General features: G+C 43.0%; 1 protein-coding gene across 1 annotated transcript in view; it reads left to right on the top strand.

Annotated features, from left to right (window-relative positions):
- The window catches only part of LOC112120567 (podocan), a 36,493-nt gene extending 20,930 nt beyond the window's left edge, over positions 1–15,563 (top strand). Inside the window, 5 exon segments of the mRNA XM_029911582.1 lie at positions 2,106–2,221; positions 4,059–4,716; positions 7,334–7,482; positions 13,016–13,209; positions 15,047–15,563. Coding sequence (XP_029767442.1) covers positions 2,106–2,221; positions 4,059–4,716; positions 7,334–7,482; positions 13,016–13,181 — 1,089 coding nt within the window. The 3' untranslated portion in view covers positions 13,182–13,209; positions 15,047–15,563.
- The last annotated feature ends 414 nt before the right edge of the window (positions 15,564–15,977 follow it).

Below are 15,977 nucleotides of genomic sequence, written 5' to 3'. Positions count from 1 at the left end.
AGTTCTGTGTGTGTCTGAGATTTAAGCTGCCGAGGCAGGCCCATTGTTAGATTGTGCCTGCTAGGTTTGGGCTGAACTAAAAGCAAGCCAGAGAGTAGCCAATCTCCCCTGTACATACAAGTTTACTGGCATGAGAAGTGATGGCTGTTTTGCAGCGCAACAAGCTGTTTGCCTAGATCAAAATTCCTTTTTTTCTCTTTCCAAGGGAATTTATTGCTGGTGGCTGGCTGGCAGCCTTGCATGTCTCAATCCTGAGTGTAGCCAAACACCAGGCAGTCCTTGGACAGAGAGAGTGCACATTTTGTCATGCTGTCCTCATGTGTTGGAATCACACAGAGGGCAGATAAGGGATGAGATGAGAGGGCAGATAAGTTTCTAAGGCCATTCGGTCTTTGTCCTCTTTGCTGAGCCCGCCATGTGTGATGGTATTTTTTTCTGACATAGCTGCTTATCCACTGTCTTTGCTCACCAGATTATTTCACATAGGCTGTATCACCTTCAAGTAGCAATGACTTTTGGTCTCTACTGAACTGGCAACTGGAATATTTGGACCAGTAATTTTCCATGGCTGCAGCTAACCCTGGCAGAGGCATTGGTGGACGTTGTAGTGTAGCTGTGCTCTGGTATTATCTCCGTGTCATCTAATCGTGATTAAAATCACATGTCGCCCATTTGCACTAGAGCTCTCACCATAGCTAACATGGAGGAGCTGCGATGGTGGAGAATTCTGGATCCAGTTGTGCTTAGTGCTGACAATCCCTGGGAGATGAAGAGGGCCTTTAGCCTATTATCATCTCCCTAAGCTATGCAGTCCTTTGTTGCCTGCCCTGCTTTCCTCTCCTTTGAAGGTTTCACCGTTGACTCTCATGCAACACTTTTTAGGAACTAAGGTCTCCAGTTTAGAGAAAGGTAAAAACAAAGGGCCTAATCTTCTGAATTGCTGGACTCCTGCAAGATGTTGAGTGCTCGCTAATCCCATTGACTTTAATGGGACATGTGGGTACTCAGCCCCGTGCACAATCAAGACACAGAGTTTGCCCAGTACTGGACTTTAACTGTCTTTCCTCAGTCAGCTGTGAGAATGGCAGTCTTGGGCCCTGTGGGGGAAAAGAGGAGGACTGGAGAGGGAAATATGAGCTTTGTTTCCAAAAAGCGTCATATGAGCTTTGTTTCCAAAAAGCGTCATCTGCTGGTAGCGACACATGAACCTATTGTTTTGACCAGCCAATGGGAGAGCAACAATAAATGAGGGATAGCCGCTGGGAGTTGAAAGGGGAGAGACAGGGTTAGTTTTGATGTGACACAATCATGTTGTCTCTTTCCTCTCTCTGATCACTTCGACACTGGTGTAGTCCCATTGATTGAGATGTTGTATAAGACATGAAGCTGTCCCAGCGTCCGGTGCATTCTTCATATACTTGAACTGTTTTGCATCTGCTAAATTCAACATTAGTGCCTTTATATATTCTAAAAGTGTGGGGGCCCACTTATAATTCCTGCTTGTAAATGAAATGCACCAACGAACACAACATTTTTAATGTTGGCTCAGGCAACAGCAAAGGTTTATCTTTTGCTGCCTGTTGGCCACTCAGAAGCCACATTAAGGGGAGAAGGTAGCTTTCTGGAATCTAACTCTTAGGAACTGTACTTTTTGGTAGATAAGGAATATTGTTAGGATTGTAGAATTGGTTGGTCCACTTTATAGTGGAATCTGGTTTGCTGAGTCTAGATTCTTTGGCCAGGGTTGATTGATATGTGCATAGATTTCTTGGGGGGAAGGAATAGGAACCTGTACAGTAAGTAGGGCCTGTTAATGGGCCAAATCCTGCAATTCTCTTACCCTGTCTTCAGTCAAAACGCTTGGGGAATCGTGCTAGAAGAGTGAGTGAGAAAGGACTGCAGGATTTGGCCTACTGTTTGGATATATTTCTCTCACAGCCTGATAACAGCCCCATGTAATATATCATATGCTAGTCCTACTGATTTTTCATTGCTTCTTATGCCCATGGACATGAGGCCTATGATGCTAGCTGCTCAGAGTTGTGCCTGATGATTCTCTAGACTCGGATATTCTCAGACTAATAATGTGCTTTCTGTGTCTATAGAACAACAAACTGGAAAAGATTCCCAAAGGAGCCTTCAATGAACTTGCGGGCCTTCGAGAGCTGTATTTGCAGAACAACTACTTGACTAATGAAGGGATGGACAATGAAACCTTCTGGTGAGACTCTGCTCTTTAAATTTGGCTATTTTTTCTTTACATGTACAAGAAGGTACAAGGTTTCTATTATAAAATGTGCCATTTTATTTACTGGGTCTATATGAAAAGGCCTAGATTCCGGTGCTGCCACCCAAATGCAAACATATTGGTGAACCGTTTGAACTGGTATCAGACAGTGTCTTTAAACAAAGGACACCAATGATCCTAGCTCCCTGGTAGCTACTGGCCCAATCATGCAAAATCCCAGGTGCCTATTGGGAGAGGCCTAGAGTCATGCTGAAGTCAGTAAAAGTTTAGGGCTCCACTCCTGTTGAAACCAAAGTGAGATCACTCAGCACTTTTCACGATCAGATCCAAGTGCAGTTTTCTGGACATTAAGGCTAGATCTTCAGCTCTGCTGATTCTCCTTTGTGCTGCTCTCACAGTGCAAAACGGACTTGAAAACTGCCCTAATTCTGCAGTTCAGGATTACCCTGGCCTGGGGCTACCCCAGTGTAGGAGGAAAGCTGGAGAATGCTGTGCTTTGACACTTCCCAGAACTAAAATGGCCCCTAAGGGTTTTGTACAAGCTGGTGCAATTTAAAATAGCCTTTTGGCTTCTCTGTGCTGTGCCATGGGTAAACTGAGACTCTTGGGATCCGTGTGTCAGAAAGCTACCTTTGCCTTCCCAGTTGTGTGGAGCACTTGACTGGCTGTACCTGAGGATCTGACTCGCAGTACCTGTCCTGCACACAACTTGCTATGTGCTCTATGAACCTGTCAGATTATGAAGAAAGGAAAATGCAACAACCCCTTTATTCTTCCCGCTACTATTTAGCATCCTCACAATTGCATAGTAATTTATCTGTGGGTTTGCTATTTTTATCTCCAGAATAATGTTGTGTGTAACATTTCTGATAAGGGTTGGATGAGCACAGCACAATCACTCCGGCTAAGCCACAGATCACCTTTCGCAGTGGGGATGGGGTTTGATCTTTTCCACTCAGTGGTCAATGAAGGTTGCACTACATAAATCCATATTTCCTGGGTAGAGTACACTGTTTGACTTGAGAAGCTATCCAGTTCCAGAAACGTCTGCCTTGAAACACTGAGCTGGGAAATAATACCACTTATCTGCCTCCAGTTGGTATAAGTGGCTAGACTGAAGATTTGCTTTAGTTACAACGGAGTCCTTAGAATCTAGTTTGAATAGTTTACACAAAGCAGATCTGGCCTTGAATCACTTCCATAATACTAGGAGGTCACGAGAAGTTCATAATCTTGGCATAGGCCTCTGAGCTTATGTTTCCCCCTTTGGTGAGAACAACTCAGCATCATCTCAAAGTCAAAACTTGTGTTTTTAGTGTGAAAAATACCCTTTTATTTGAAATGAGAGACAGGAGTTAGTGTCGATTGTGATGTAGTCATTTTAAACTGACAGCAGAACTTTTAAATGTTAATGGTCTTTCTACTGCATCTCTACCGGTCTTTCTGGTGGCATGCAATAACTTTGATCATTCGGCTGTAGTATTTTGTATGTGGTGTTAACAGAGAGAACTACGAAGCTGAAAGGCACATCTCAGCTCCCTGGCAGATGCTTATGGAATCCAGCCAGCTCTCCTGCAAGTGTAGCTGGTGCTTGATGGCACTGGATATCCCCTAGTGGCCAGTGAGGAACTACATATTCTGCTGTCCCGACCAGGGATACAACATCAAGGACAGTAAGGGAAGTAGCAGGGTAGCCATGATGGGGGGGGAGAAAGTCTTTTAAAAAGGGGGTAAATCCCCCAGGGAAACAGATTATTGTTTCACTTGGCAGTAGGTAAATAGAGAATGTTTTCTTTCCTGCTTTTCCAAGGAAACTATCCAGCCTTGAATATCTAGATTTGTCCAGCAATAACCTTTCACAAATCCCGAGTGGCTTACCTCGAAACATCGTCCTTCTTCACCTGGAGAAGAATGCAATTAAGACGATTGGCAGGGACGTCTTGATCCAAATTAGAAACCTTGAGTACCTTCTACTTCACAACAACAAATTAAAAGCCCGAGGGATCCACCCGCTAGCCTTCCAGGGCTTGAAGAAGCTGCATACTGTCCACTTGTACAACAATATGCTGGAAAGGATTCCCAGCGGGCTACCGCGGCGAGTGAAGACACTTATGATCCTTCACAACCAGATCTCTGAGATTAACAGGAATGACTTTGCTACCACTTACTTACTGGAGGAGCTAAACTTAAGTTACAATAAGATCACCAGTCCTCATATCCATCGGGAGGCCTTCCGCAAGCTGAGACTGCTAAAGTCCTTGGATCTTTCTGGGAACAACCTCCACACGCTGCCCTTTGGCTTTCCAAAGAACTTGCAGATTCTGAAACTGAAGGAGAACGACATAAGCACCATTCCAAGAAGAGCCCTGGCAGGAATGACAAAGCTGCAGGAGCTCTACCTGAACAATAATAAACTGAAAGTCAATTCCATTCACAGGGCAGCATGGCAGGAACTCAGCAGTCTCCAGGTAGAAACACCACCTTCTCTATTGTATTGATAATATGGATGTCCCTTCCTTATTTGCTTGGTCCAATTCAGTGGGCATTAGTGGTAGATTCAGATTGGTCCTTATTTTCTAGGCCTGCACATTAAGTGCAGGACAGTATAGAAAGGGGACATTATCTGATTTTAAAAGACTTGTGGCAGAGTTGTCCTCCTAAATAGAAAGACAGCTGCCATTGTACTGTTATCAGAGGAAACATAAGGATTTCTTTGGTCCTGGACTCTGAAGCTGTGTTATATTTTCAACTAGATATTAATGACTCATGCAGCTAAAATTCCATATGCCGCCATACAAATGCCACTCCCCACCCGCAAGGGTTTTAAATAAGCTTTATTGTGTAGAGTTCTGAAGGGAGGGACGTTGGGAGGCAAGGAGTGCATAAATAAAACAAGCTGTTAATGCACAAAACATTCATAGCAGCTTACAGTCAGACAAGCCAAGCTGTAAGATTTAGCAGCTCAGCTGGGTAAGGCACCTGGATAGCAGTTAGGAGGCCTGGATTCAATCAACTGCCTGTCCTTTGGTTAATTGTCAGGGACAGTTGAATAGAAACATAAGGCAGGCAGGAACAATCACATTTGTGCTATGCAAAATGATCTTGCAGTTGTCAGTAGCTGAAGGATTTGTCTGCATTTCCTTTTAGGCAAGAGCCCCATTCCCTGCATTAAAAGGTATTGCCCTTGTCATATGGCAACCATCCATTGTACCTACATTAGTGCACTGTAAGGAGGGAGCTTTTGTATCTGAAAGCACTGCAGGGATAAGAGATGCAGAGCATATGTGATGCTGGTTATCAGCATAAGGGCTTCAGACATGCCAAGAATTTTGATTTGTACAGCAGTTCATCTCATGTTAGTTCTGCTCTTGAAGTCTATGGAGAAAATGGTGCATCAGATTTCAGGTGGTATAAATTGGCATAACTCCATTGAAATTAATGGAGCAATGTCAATTTATACTAGGTGAGGCTCTGGCCCATGATTTTTATCATACCTTTTTAATTTTCTTGTCAACTTGGTGCTTTTAATGAAGGCAGATAAACTAAAGTGTGACTCACTGTATGTTTGTATTTCAAAGCTGGTTCGTTCAAAGATGGAATTTAGTTTCGAAGGATGATGTTACCAGTCAAGATTACAGATGGTGGGATTGTTTCACTGTACTACTAAAGACATTTATCCATCCTAACCCATCTGTTTTCAAACCAAACCAAATGCTCTTAAGTTCTTGGAAGCTTTAATTATTAAGAAGACATAAGCTTCTGTTATCTAGGGGTCTGATTCACTACTACATAACTCTGGTTTTAGGCCACTGTCACACCACTGAAATTAGTGTCAAGCCAGAGTAATGCAGAACCCCTTGAGTCCAGCTGTACCCTACTACATTGTAAACTCTGTTCAAGAAAAATGACATTACTATAACAGGCCCATTTTTTTTCTTCAAGTAGCCTCTAAGGACACTGCTTAAGGTTGCATTTGGCACGTTGCATTTTTTGAGTGGCTTTATTACTTAGTTATTTCTCTTACAGAATACAGTAATTTATACTTCATTAAGGGGTTGACCTTGCAGTTCTTACATGAGTAGTCCTATTGTGGTAGGTTTGACAAATTGTAGCTGAGTAAGGCCCCGATCCTGCAAATACTTATCCACATGCTTTGCACATGTGACTATTCCCACTGAAGTCAATGAAACTACCTGCATGTGCAAAGTTAAGCATTTGCATAAATGTTTGCAAGTTGGGGGCCTAAATCCAGAATGAATGTACTGAAGTCACTGGAATTCCAGATTTGCAGTAATGTGTAACAGAGCAGTGGCCAGATATTATGGCGATTGGTGCTACACAAATATATCTTAGATAGGGAGTTGGAGAAATATTCGGCCCATTTCTTTCTGTAAGACTACACATGTGAGTAAGGGTTGTGGCATCAGGCCCTAGCTAATAGCTAACACATTGGTCTGAAAAGTAACTTTGAAAGTGACATTTGAAAAGTAACTTTAATCAATGAAGTGTTTGAGAGAATATCATCCAAGGAGTTCTATGCATAATTGAAACCCAGTATCTTTTTCATTCATTTACAAACAGGCCTGGACTAACACATGAGGATAGGGATAGAGAAATGTAGGTGCCCTTAAAGAAAGCAGCATGATCTTTGATGTGATACTGCTAGATTAAATAGCATTATGGGAGGACAGGAGCCCCTACAGCTTTGGCTGGCCAGAATCCTCCTGGCCACATTGATCTTGACGTGAAACGAGGTTTGAAAAGATAAAAATCCCTCCACCTTGAACTGAACCTGAACCTTTTTACAGGGTTGAAAATGCTCAGTTTCTCTCACACAAACACACACCAAAAAAAGAGCCTTTTCTCAGGTGATTTCCTACTCAGATATTCAGACCCAGTAATCCGGGATAGGTATTGCACATGTACCTAACTTCTGGATGGTTCCCCATAGTGATAGTTACCAATACCCATCCTTTTGAGATTCACACATCATGATCTGGTTCACCAGTAATGAAATATGCTTGGTGCTGCTGCTGTCTACACTCATCTCTTCAGTTAACCCCTGACTTTGACTCTTCCTTTCAGCTATTAGATATGGGTGGCAATCAGCTGATCTCTATTCCATCGGACCTGCCAGGATCCCTAGAATATCTATATCTCCAGAACAACAAAATCACCATGGTATCAGAGAATGCCTTTGAATCCACACCCAACATAAAGGGAATTTTCCTCAGGTAAGGGCACTTTCTACGTTGAGTCTGCACACAGGATGTTCTGCTTTTTTTCTGTTTTGTGATTGCTTGCTTCGGGGGTGGGAGGAAGGGGAGGCATTTAAAATCCTAGCTTCTCCTATGAGCAACTTGATCGTACTGTAATCCAGGGTGCAGCTAGGTTTATATGCAATGAGAGGTCATGTGTGCACCGCATACACTCACTCGGCTTTGAGTGCTGCATCCTTTTAAATTTCAGTGTTGATAACAATGGGTCAGGCAGACGGATTAGAGAGACTGTAGGATGTCAATGTACGTGTTTGTCATGTGCCCAGATATAGCCAGGAACTAAAAGTTTGGAAGGTCTAATTTTAACTCAGTCAGCCTTGCCACTGATTTTCAGTCCTGAATTTCTATAGTATAGCAAATAGAAGCTTGTTAGTGGTTTGGGGGCATGCATGACTATAGCTTTGCACAATGTGTGTGTGTGTTACATTGGTAGTTTTGTGGGGAAGGGGTGAGCCCATGATATGATTATGATGCTTGTATGATCATGGGTGGCATAGGGCGATTGGCCTGGCCCTCTTAGAGGGAGAGGGATCCAGTGAACCTGGACTGATTACCTGCTGCCCGGTTGAACTTAAGGGGAGATATCTTGGCCTTATAAAGTGGGAGACAGCTGTGGGTTTGGCAGATTCCTGCAGACACTGCAGGGATTACAAAGGCTCCTGCAGGGCCCTATGTGAGCAATGGGAAAACACGAGTGGGGAAGGTCTGTGGAGAAGGCCATACTCCAGGTATGGGGTGCTGAGAGAGCAGGAAGACGGAGACCCACAGGGAGAAGGGACTATGTGACCAGCTTAGCACTGGGGTAAAAGAAATAAACTGTAAAGAGAGGACAGACCCTCAGAGAGGAGGGGCTGGGCCCAGCTGAAACTGGGATGAAGACTTTGTAGGTGTGAGTTCTATTTTGAATGACTTTGTGCAGCACTTAATGAATTGGATCCCAGAAGGAGAATGTTCTGAATATATGGACCATGTGGACTTTTAAAGGGGCCCTGAGCGAAGGGGAAATTGAGGCAGACTTTTGCAGAGTGGCCACCAGGAGGCAACTTGGGAGTGGCTGACAGTTTGACAATTGATCTCTGTAGTATTGCAGACTGATCGTTCTAGTCCTGATGTTGTGTAATAATTGATTTTCAATAACCATTTGAAAGTGCCCTGCAGATCTTTTGGGAAGGAGCATTTTCAATCCTGTGCCAAAAAACTGAATCTGATTTCTATTATATGGTGGTGTAGCTATGTTGGTCCCAGATTATTAGAGAAACAAGATGGATGAGGAAATATCTTTTATTGGACCAACTTCTGTTGGTGACAGAGACAAGTTTTCAAGCTTACACAGAGCTCTTCTTCAGCCCAGATCTGAGGCAGAGCTCTGTGTAGCTTGAAAGTTTGTGTCTCATACCGAAGAAGTGGGCTGTAGCCCACGAAAGCTTATGCTCTAATAAATTTGTTAGTCTCTAAGGTGCCACAAGTACTCCTGTTCTTTATACCAACTAGGGTTGCTACCTTTCCAATGGCAGGTAACCGGACCCCTGAGGCCCCACCCCCTGCTCCCCCCCCCCCCCCCCCAAACCCCCCCCCCCTCCCCCCCCGGATTGTCCCCCCCCCCCCCCTTCCCTTCCCCTCTGGGGCTGGGATGAGAGCTGCTGCAGCCTGACAAGAAGCCCGCCTACAGGTACAAGGTGGCCCTGGCTGAGCAGGGGCTAGTGTCAGTTAATGACCCCACGCCTCCTCCCTCCCCGCGGTAACTGGACTTTTGGTGTCTGGTCAGTACATCTGACTGGACACTGCCAGGTCCCCTTTTCGACCAGACTTTCCGGTCAAAAACTGGGCACCTGGCAACCCTATCACCAACAGAAGATGGTCCAGTAAAAGTTATTACCTCATCCACCGTGCCTCTCCGATTTCTAATATCTCCCATGAGTCTAAAGAATCTACAGTGCAGAGGAAACACATAATACCATACATTTGTTCAGCTCCTGGCTCCAGTCATTATCGTTGCTACAGAGGTGGGGAGGAGACCCCGAAACCAGCATGCCATGCTTGCTGAAGACAAGATCTCTTACCATTGGTAACAATCAGCAATATTACAGCAAATCTTTTCAACGTGGCCGTTAGTGCACTTTGTGCGAAACATGCGGTGCCACTTTCTCAAGTGTGCTATGGCCACTTTACACAGTTCAGGCGGCACAAATGGTCCAGATCACACACAAGTGACAGGGCCATGCAGACATATCCCCCACTACCATTGTCCTGCACTGAACAGAACTTGCCTGCAGAAGAGTGACCTGGAATGTAGGGATAGAAACCCAAAGTTTTTCAAACTAGTTCATGGCCTTATATTCAGAATTTCAAGTTTAATTAAGGACAGAGACTAGAACTGGGTGAAACTTTCAAAATGAAAAGTGAAACTCATCCAGGAACTTGGGCCAAGTTCACTCACTTCTATAAACTTTTCAATCAGTAAGTTTCATACTTGCCTGGGACAATTGATTGTGTTTCCTGAGCTCTGTTCAAATTCAAAACTCATGAGCATGAAAAGCTCTACAAACCAAGAGGTCTCAGTTTCCCACGGCACTGACAGAGACTTAATATTTTCCCATCCTTTTGGCTCAGGAAAAGATTGCTTCTTTGCTTTGTAAACCACTGCAAACCTTTAGATACTGATGTCTATCCAGGATGCAATTTAGATTAAATAGCATTGAACTAAAAACTCCACCAGACGAGGAGTTTGTTTTTTAACTATGTACTTGGTAGGTGTAATGGGCCACATACTCATCTCATCTATACTCAGCATAAATCCAAACTGTGGTGACTAACTTAAATGGAGTTACTCAGGATTTACACCAGTGCAAGTGAAATCAGTTTTTGGGCCAGTAAATGTATGTATTTTTATTATTCTGAGAGACTGACGTTAGCAATACTGCTCAGACAGGATTTATAAAACCCCTAGATGGTATGGAATATTTGATTAATCTGATATTTTATCCCTGCAGTAATGTGTTCAAAAGCCTGGGATATGCATGGCATAGTGAGCTTTATACGGTCTGATCTTATTCCTTTATATGCAATTAAATTGCTTTGTGTAACCTACAGATCTGAATAATTCCTTCCTGGATAATTTTATTTGCTTACTATGCAATAATTTAAAAGCCTGCTGTCTGTGAATCCAGCTGCTCAGGGTTCTGAGAATTTAGTGAGAACTTGGATGCAGCTCAAAAACCAAATTTATATAAAAGTGTGTGTATATAAAACAAATACACTAAAATGTCTTGCGATAGTATTTAGTAGAAGGCCTTGTCAGCCTAAGATATATTTGTCAACAAGAAGCCGTTAGTCATCATACCATTGTAAAACAATAGCATGTGCATCTGGGAATATTTAAGAGAATACAACAGTGACCACATTCAAGAGTGATGGGCCACAAAATAGACATGAAGGAGCCTTAAAAATACATATTGTATGTTTACATTGTTTACAGATTAACAATTGTTGCACTTTGTTGTGTTTCTGCAGGGAGCCTTTGATTCAATATTTAAGGGGGGGAAATCTAAAACTATCAACAGATGTCATTGAGTCTCATAGACAAGCACACTATACTTTGAGAGAGACATAGTAGGTGAGATAGTATCTTTTATTGGACCATTTCTGTTGGTGGAAAGTACAAGCTTTCAAGCTTCATAGAGCTCTTCTTCAGGTTTGGGGAAGGAAACCAGAGTGTCTGAGCTAAATACAAATTGGGATGGATTGTTAAGCACAAGAGTTTACTCACCCTGTAGGAGATCACTTAAAATGAACTGGGCAATTTAGGGTTAGGCAGTGTTGTGTGTTACAAATTGTTGTAATGAGCCATAAAACCAGTGTTTCCGAGTCCGTGGTGTTTAGTGTCCAGCAGAGTTATGAATCTAAGTTGCCAGGCTCATCTTTTGAAGCTGTTGTGCAGGTTTCCTTTGGAGGACGAGTACTGAGAGGTCAGATACAAGAGTGATCGCTTTGTGAAAAGTGTTCGTCCACAGGTGACATGGTATTTTTGTCTGCGTGAGTTCATTTGAGAGTGTAGTGATTGTCTGGTTTCATCCACATAGTTAATGTTGGGGCATTTGATGCACTGGATAATGCACACAGCCACATGTTGTGATAGGTGTGTGTAAGACAGATGAATCTTGAAAGGTATGTTGTGTGGGATTTTGATCATTGTAGCAGAGGAGATATGTCTGCAGGTTTTGCATCTGTTGTTCTGGCAGGGTCTGGTGCTCTGGCAGGGTCTGGTGCCACTTCAGTTTGGTGTGTCCTGGTCTGTGGGGAACTTGCTTCTGCACAACATCTTCAAAAGCAAGCCTGGGAACTTAAATTCATAACTCTGCTTGATGTGAAAAACTATGGACTCAGAGACACTGGTTTTATGGCTCATTACAACTATCTGTAAAACACCCCACTGCCTTCTAACCTTCAGTTGCCCATTTCGTTTTATGTGGTCTCCTATAGCAGTGTTTCTCAACGACCAATCTGTGGTCTGGCGCCAGTCCCTGAGATCTCCCTCACACAGTGTAGGAAGGCAGCAAGCCAGTCCCTGGAATCAAAAAGGTTCAGAAAGATTATCTCACCTACCTTGTCTCTCTCATATTCCGGGACCAACACAACTACAACAACACTGCAAACACACTATACTTTGAAACTTAGGACATGCAGCTGGTACCATTTCCCTATGGGAAGGAAAGTACTGGGTGCTGGGATAAAGAATACGTAGGGGAGACTTTCCAATACTGTGATTTTTCTCTGCTGTGTATAGCTGTAGAGGTTAGGGGCAGGGTAATAGATGAAATCTGGAACAACTGTTTCTCTGACAGCCAGATCAGTTGGAATCCCAGTGAGCAGTTACTCTGCGTATCACTCACATTTTCAGGGTTTCCCTGCTGTAAAAGTCCTTTGTCAACTCCGCTACAGTTAAAAATAATCAGGGTATATAAATAACTAGGCTGTTCACAGATCATTACGTTCCATCTCTTCCTCTACCCATCCAGAAGGGCCAAGTCCTCTGGTTTTACTCAGTCCTCAGTCAGAAGTCTCAGTTTAATCAATGGGAGTTTGTCTGAGTAAAGTCCACTTATGGACTTCAGGATTTGGCCCTTGCATTTTGCCATCCAGGCTGTTGAACCTGAGACTTTTAAAAAATGTCCACCTTTAAAAGGCCCTGCTCTCAGAAGTGTCATCTTAGAGTCAGGGCAATCAGCATTTGCACTTTGAACAATGCTGCTTTTTTAGGCTGGAACAGTACTTCTTGGAGTGATATGTGTGCCAGGATGAAGTTATGGCAAGTTTGTACCCAGGCTACCTTCTAATCTCCAAACACTCCTGTGTTGGTAGGAGGTGTACTGTACTTACAATATATAATCTCTGTAGATGCTAACATAAAGGCAAAGTTCAAAATTAGAATGTACCACACTGCAGAGAACCATTATTTTAAACACAGTGGTCACACTTTTTTGTTTTGAAGGTATAATAAGATAGCAGTTGGAGCAGTGAAGGAAAGTACATTCCAAAGCCTAAAGCATTTACAGGTGCTGGATATTGAAGGAAACTTTGAATTCAGTGATACTTCAAAGAACAGGGATAATTCAGAAGAGGAGGAGGAGGAAGAAGAGGAGGAAGAATCAAGATAACTATGAACAGACTCAAGCACATCATGTGGTAGGTAACCATCCTACTATATCTACTCAAGGGTCCAATCCTGAAACCCTTACGTAAGTAATCTTAATTCACAAGAGTTGTGCAATTGAAGTAAATGGAATTACTCATCCTGGGTAAGAGTTGGGGTATTGGACTCAAAGGCCCATCCTAAAATATAATGGGACAGAGATGGCAGAGTCAAAGCTGGTTGGAAAATTTCTCTTAAAAAATCATTGTGTATCTGGTGTTTATCAAAAATACTGGACAGACTCTAGCAGCCTCTGATTATCCACACAGCAGGTACAGCAGTGGAAGCAGGAGCAGTTGCCTTTCCAATTTGCCCCCATGATATGTCTCAGGTATGGCCTGGAGGAATGGCCTCTTGGGATGACAAAGTCTCCATGCCCACTTGCAACCCACATTGATACCAGTGTGGCTCTTTGATCCACTCAAGTAGCTGGACTGCATTTAGAGGCTTCTGTCTGCTAATGCCTGTGAGCTAATGGTCCTGGTCCTGTAGCTCGAGGCTTATGTTTTTAGATCCAGATATAATGACCCATCCATAGGGTCACTGTTACATATTCACATCCAAACCATCGCCACCCCTTCCAAGGCTGAAACAAGAGTCCCAGTTGTAGTGGGGGTGGTATTTGTATAGTCAGCACTGTCCATTGTGGGCTGTACTGAAACCATTACGGGTGGATAGCTCACTGGTTTGAGCATTGGCCTGCTAAACCCAGGGTTGTGAGTTCAGTTCTTGAGGGGGAAAAAAAATCAGTGCTTGGTCCTGCCTAGTGAAGGCAGGGGGCTGGACTTGATGACCTTTCAGGGTCTCTTCCAGCTCTATGAGATAGGTATATCTCCATATATTTTTTATATTTTATTTCACATAGGTTCAATGAAGAGCCTCCAGATCATGACAAGTCCAGGTCACTACCGACCTGGGCTGATTTTGAGCTGGTGACCTAGAGATGAAGAGCTCTGTATCTCATTACCAATCTGATTAGCCAATTAATCCCTCTATTTGAACTTTTTTCTCTCTTCTATTGTTCACGATAAGGTGGAGGAGCAGCAGTGTTTGGAGACCATTGATTATTTAAAAGTATAATGGGGTTCAAAAAAGAATTAGATAAGTTCATGTAGGACAGATCCCTTAATGGCGATGGTCAGGGATGCAACCTCAAGTTCTAGGTCTCTCTAAACCTCTTACTGTCAGAAGCTGGGACTGGACGACAGGTGATGGATCTCTTGATAATTGCCCTGTTCAGTCCCTCTGAAGCATCTGGCACCGGTCCCTGTCAGAAGATGGGATACTGGGCTAGATGGAGCATTGGTCTGACCCAATATGGCCATTTTTATGTTGTTCTTATTGTTTGCTGTGCAGTGCACTACTCTTAAAAAAAGACTTTTATAGGTGGGAAGGTGGCAGGGGTCAAGGTACATACTAGCCTTTTGCCACTGGAGACCCAAGCTCAAATTTGGATTTGGTTAGATGTGAAAACAAATGTGGTCTCCACCTTGGTAAATGTTTTCATCTTAGAGTATGGAACAATTCAGTACTGGGGATTGTCTACTTGAGATACCAGCGTTGGAACAGGGCAGGAGCTACTGGGAAAGCCAAATATTAGACCCATGCCTGTGCTATCCATAAAAGTACAAGAGAACTTGTGGTCAAACTAATCTCCTAGGAAAATAGTTTACACTTAATAACTCAAGGTACATTTAACCTTCTAAGAAGTACATCTCTGCTTTGGGCTGGGACACATCTGACTTCTGTCAGCATGCATTAAGCTTACTGTGTTTTGAATCACAAGCTCCAAAGTTATGTAACTCTTTTTGCCTTCCTTATGTTTTGCAGGAAAACATATGGAAAATGACATATATTCCTGTATCTATATATAGATATACTGAGCGCACTTAGCGAAACGTGCGGTGAATTACACCCAGACTATTTGTTGTGGCACTGGGCCAGGCTTGATGAAGATAGCCTGTTAGAGTGCCTTAATCTGGGAGAGACCCTGAATGCCATCCCAAAGCTTCCAATTCATCTTATTCAAGACTCTGGATCATAAGGAATTGCTCTGGAACTCACAAAAGCTGGCTTTTGTTTCTTCTATTTCTCTTCCCCTGCCATTTCCATCTATAATAACAATATGGGACTGTTTTGAACACATGCCTTCAGATGCTGTTTTTGTCACTCCATTTTAAATGAACCATATATACGTTTTGTCTCTTTTCTCTCACCCCGAACAGATTGATAGTTGATCAAGAGGGATGGGTATTTACAGTAGCTTCATTTGTGGAGCAGTATATGAGGCATCTTCATCACCAAACAGCAATAAGAACAACCAGACTGGATTAATCCATTCCTCTGTTAGTACAATATGTATATTTGGATGAGAAAAGCAAATTAAGGCTGGATCCCATAGTAACTTATCCCTACTATCAAAGCCTGCAGTATATGCCCGTGTTAGAAAGGTTTTAAAAACAAATCAACAACTCTTGTACATATATAAAAAAGAAATGCATTTTTACATTATAGTCCTTGTCAAAGTTTCTGCCGTGCTGCTTTTTGTCCATTAGCATTTGTACAAATATCCCTGAATCGTGACCAGGTGAATGGACCAAATAATATTTAGGAGCTGTACAGCAGCACACATTCTCAACTAGATGCATATTGTATAGCATACATACTTAAGGGCCTGATCCTGTGACCACCAAAGCCAGTGAGAGTCGTGGGTACTCAGAACCTCTCATAAGCAGACCCTAAGATGTCATTAAGGACAGCT

This window comes from Terrapene carolina, unplaced genomic scaffold, assembly GCF_002925995.2.
Source record: "Terrapene carolina triunguis isolate 2854851 unplaced genomic scaffold, T_m_triunguis-2.0 Scaffold102, whole genome shotgun sequence".
In the NCBI taxonomy this organism is placed as follows: Eukaryota; Metazoa; Chordata; order Testudines; family Emydidae; genus Terrapene; species Terrapene triunguis.
Note: the sequence above shows the minus strand (reverse complement) of the source record. Positions and strands in the feature narration are given on the sequence as shown.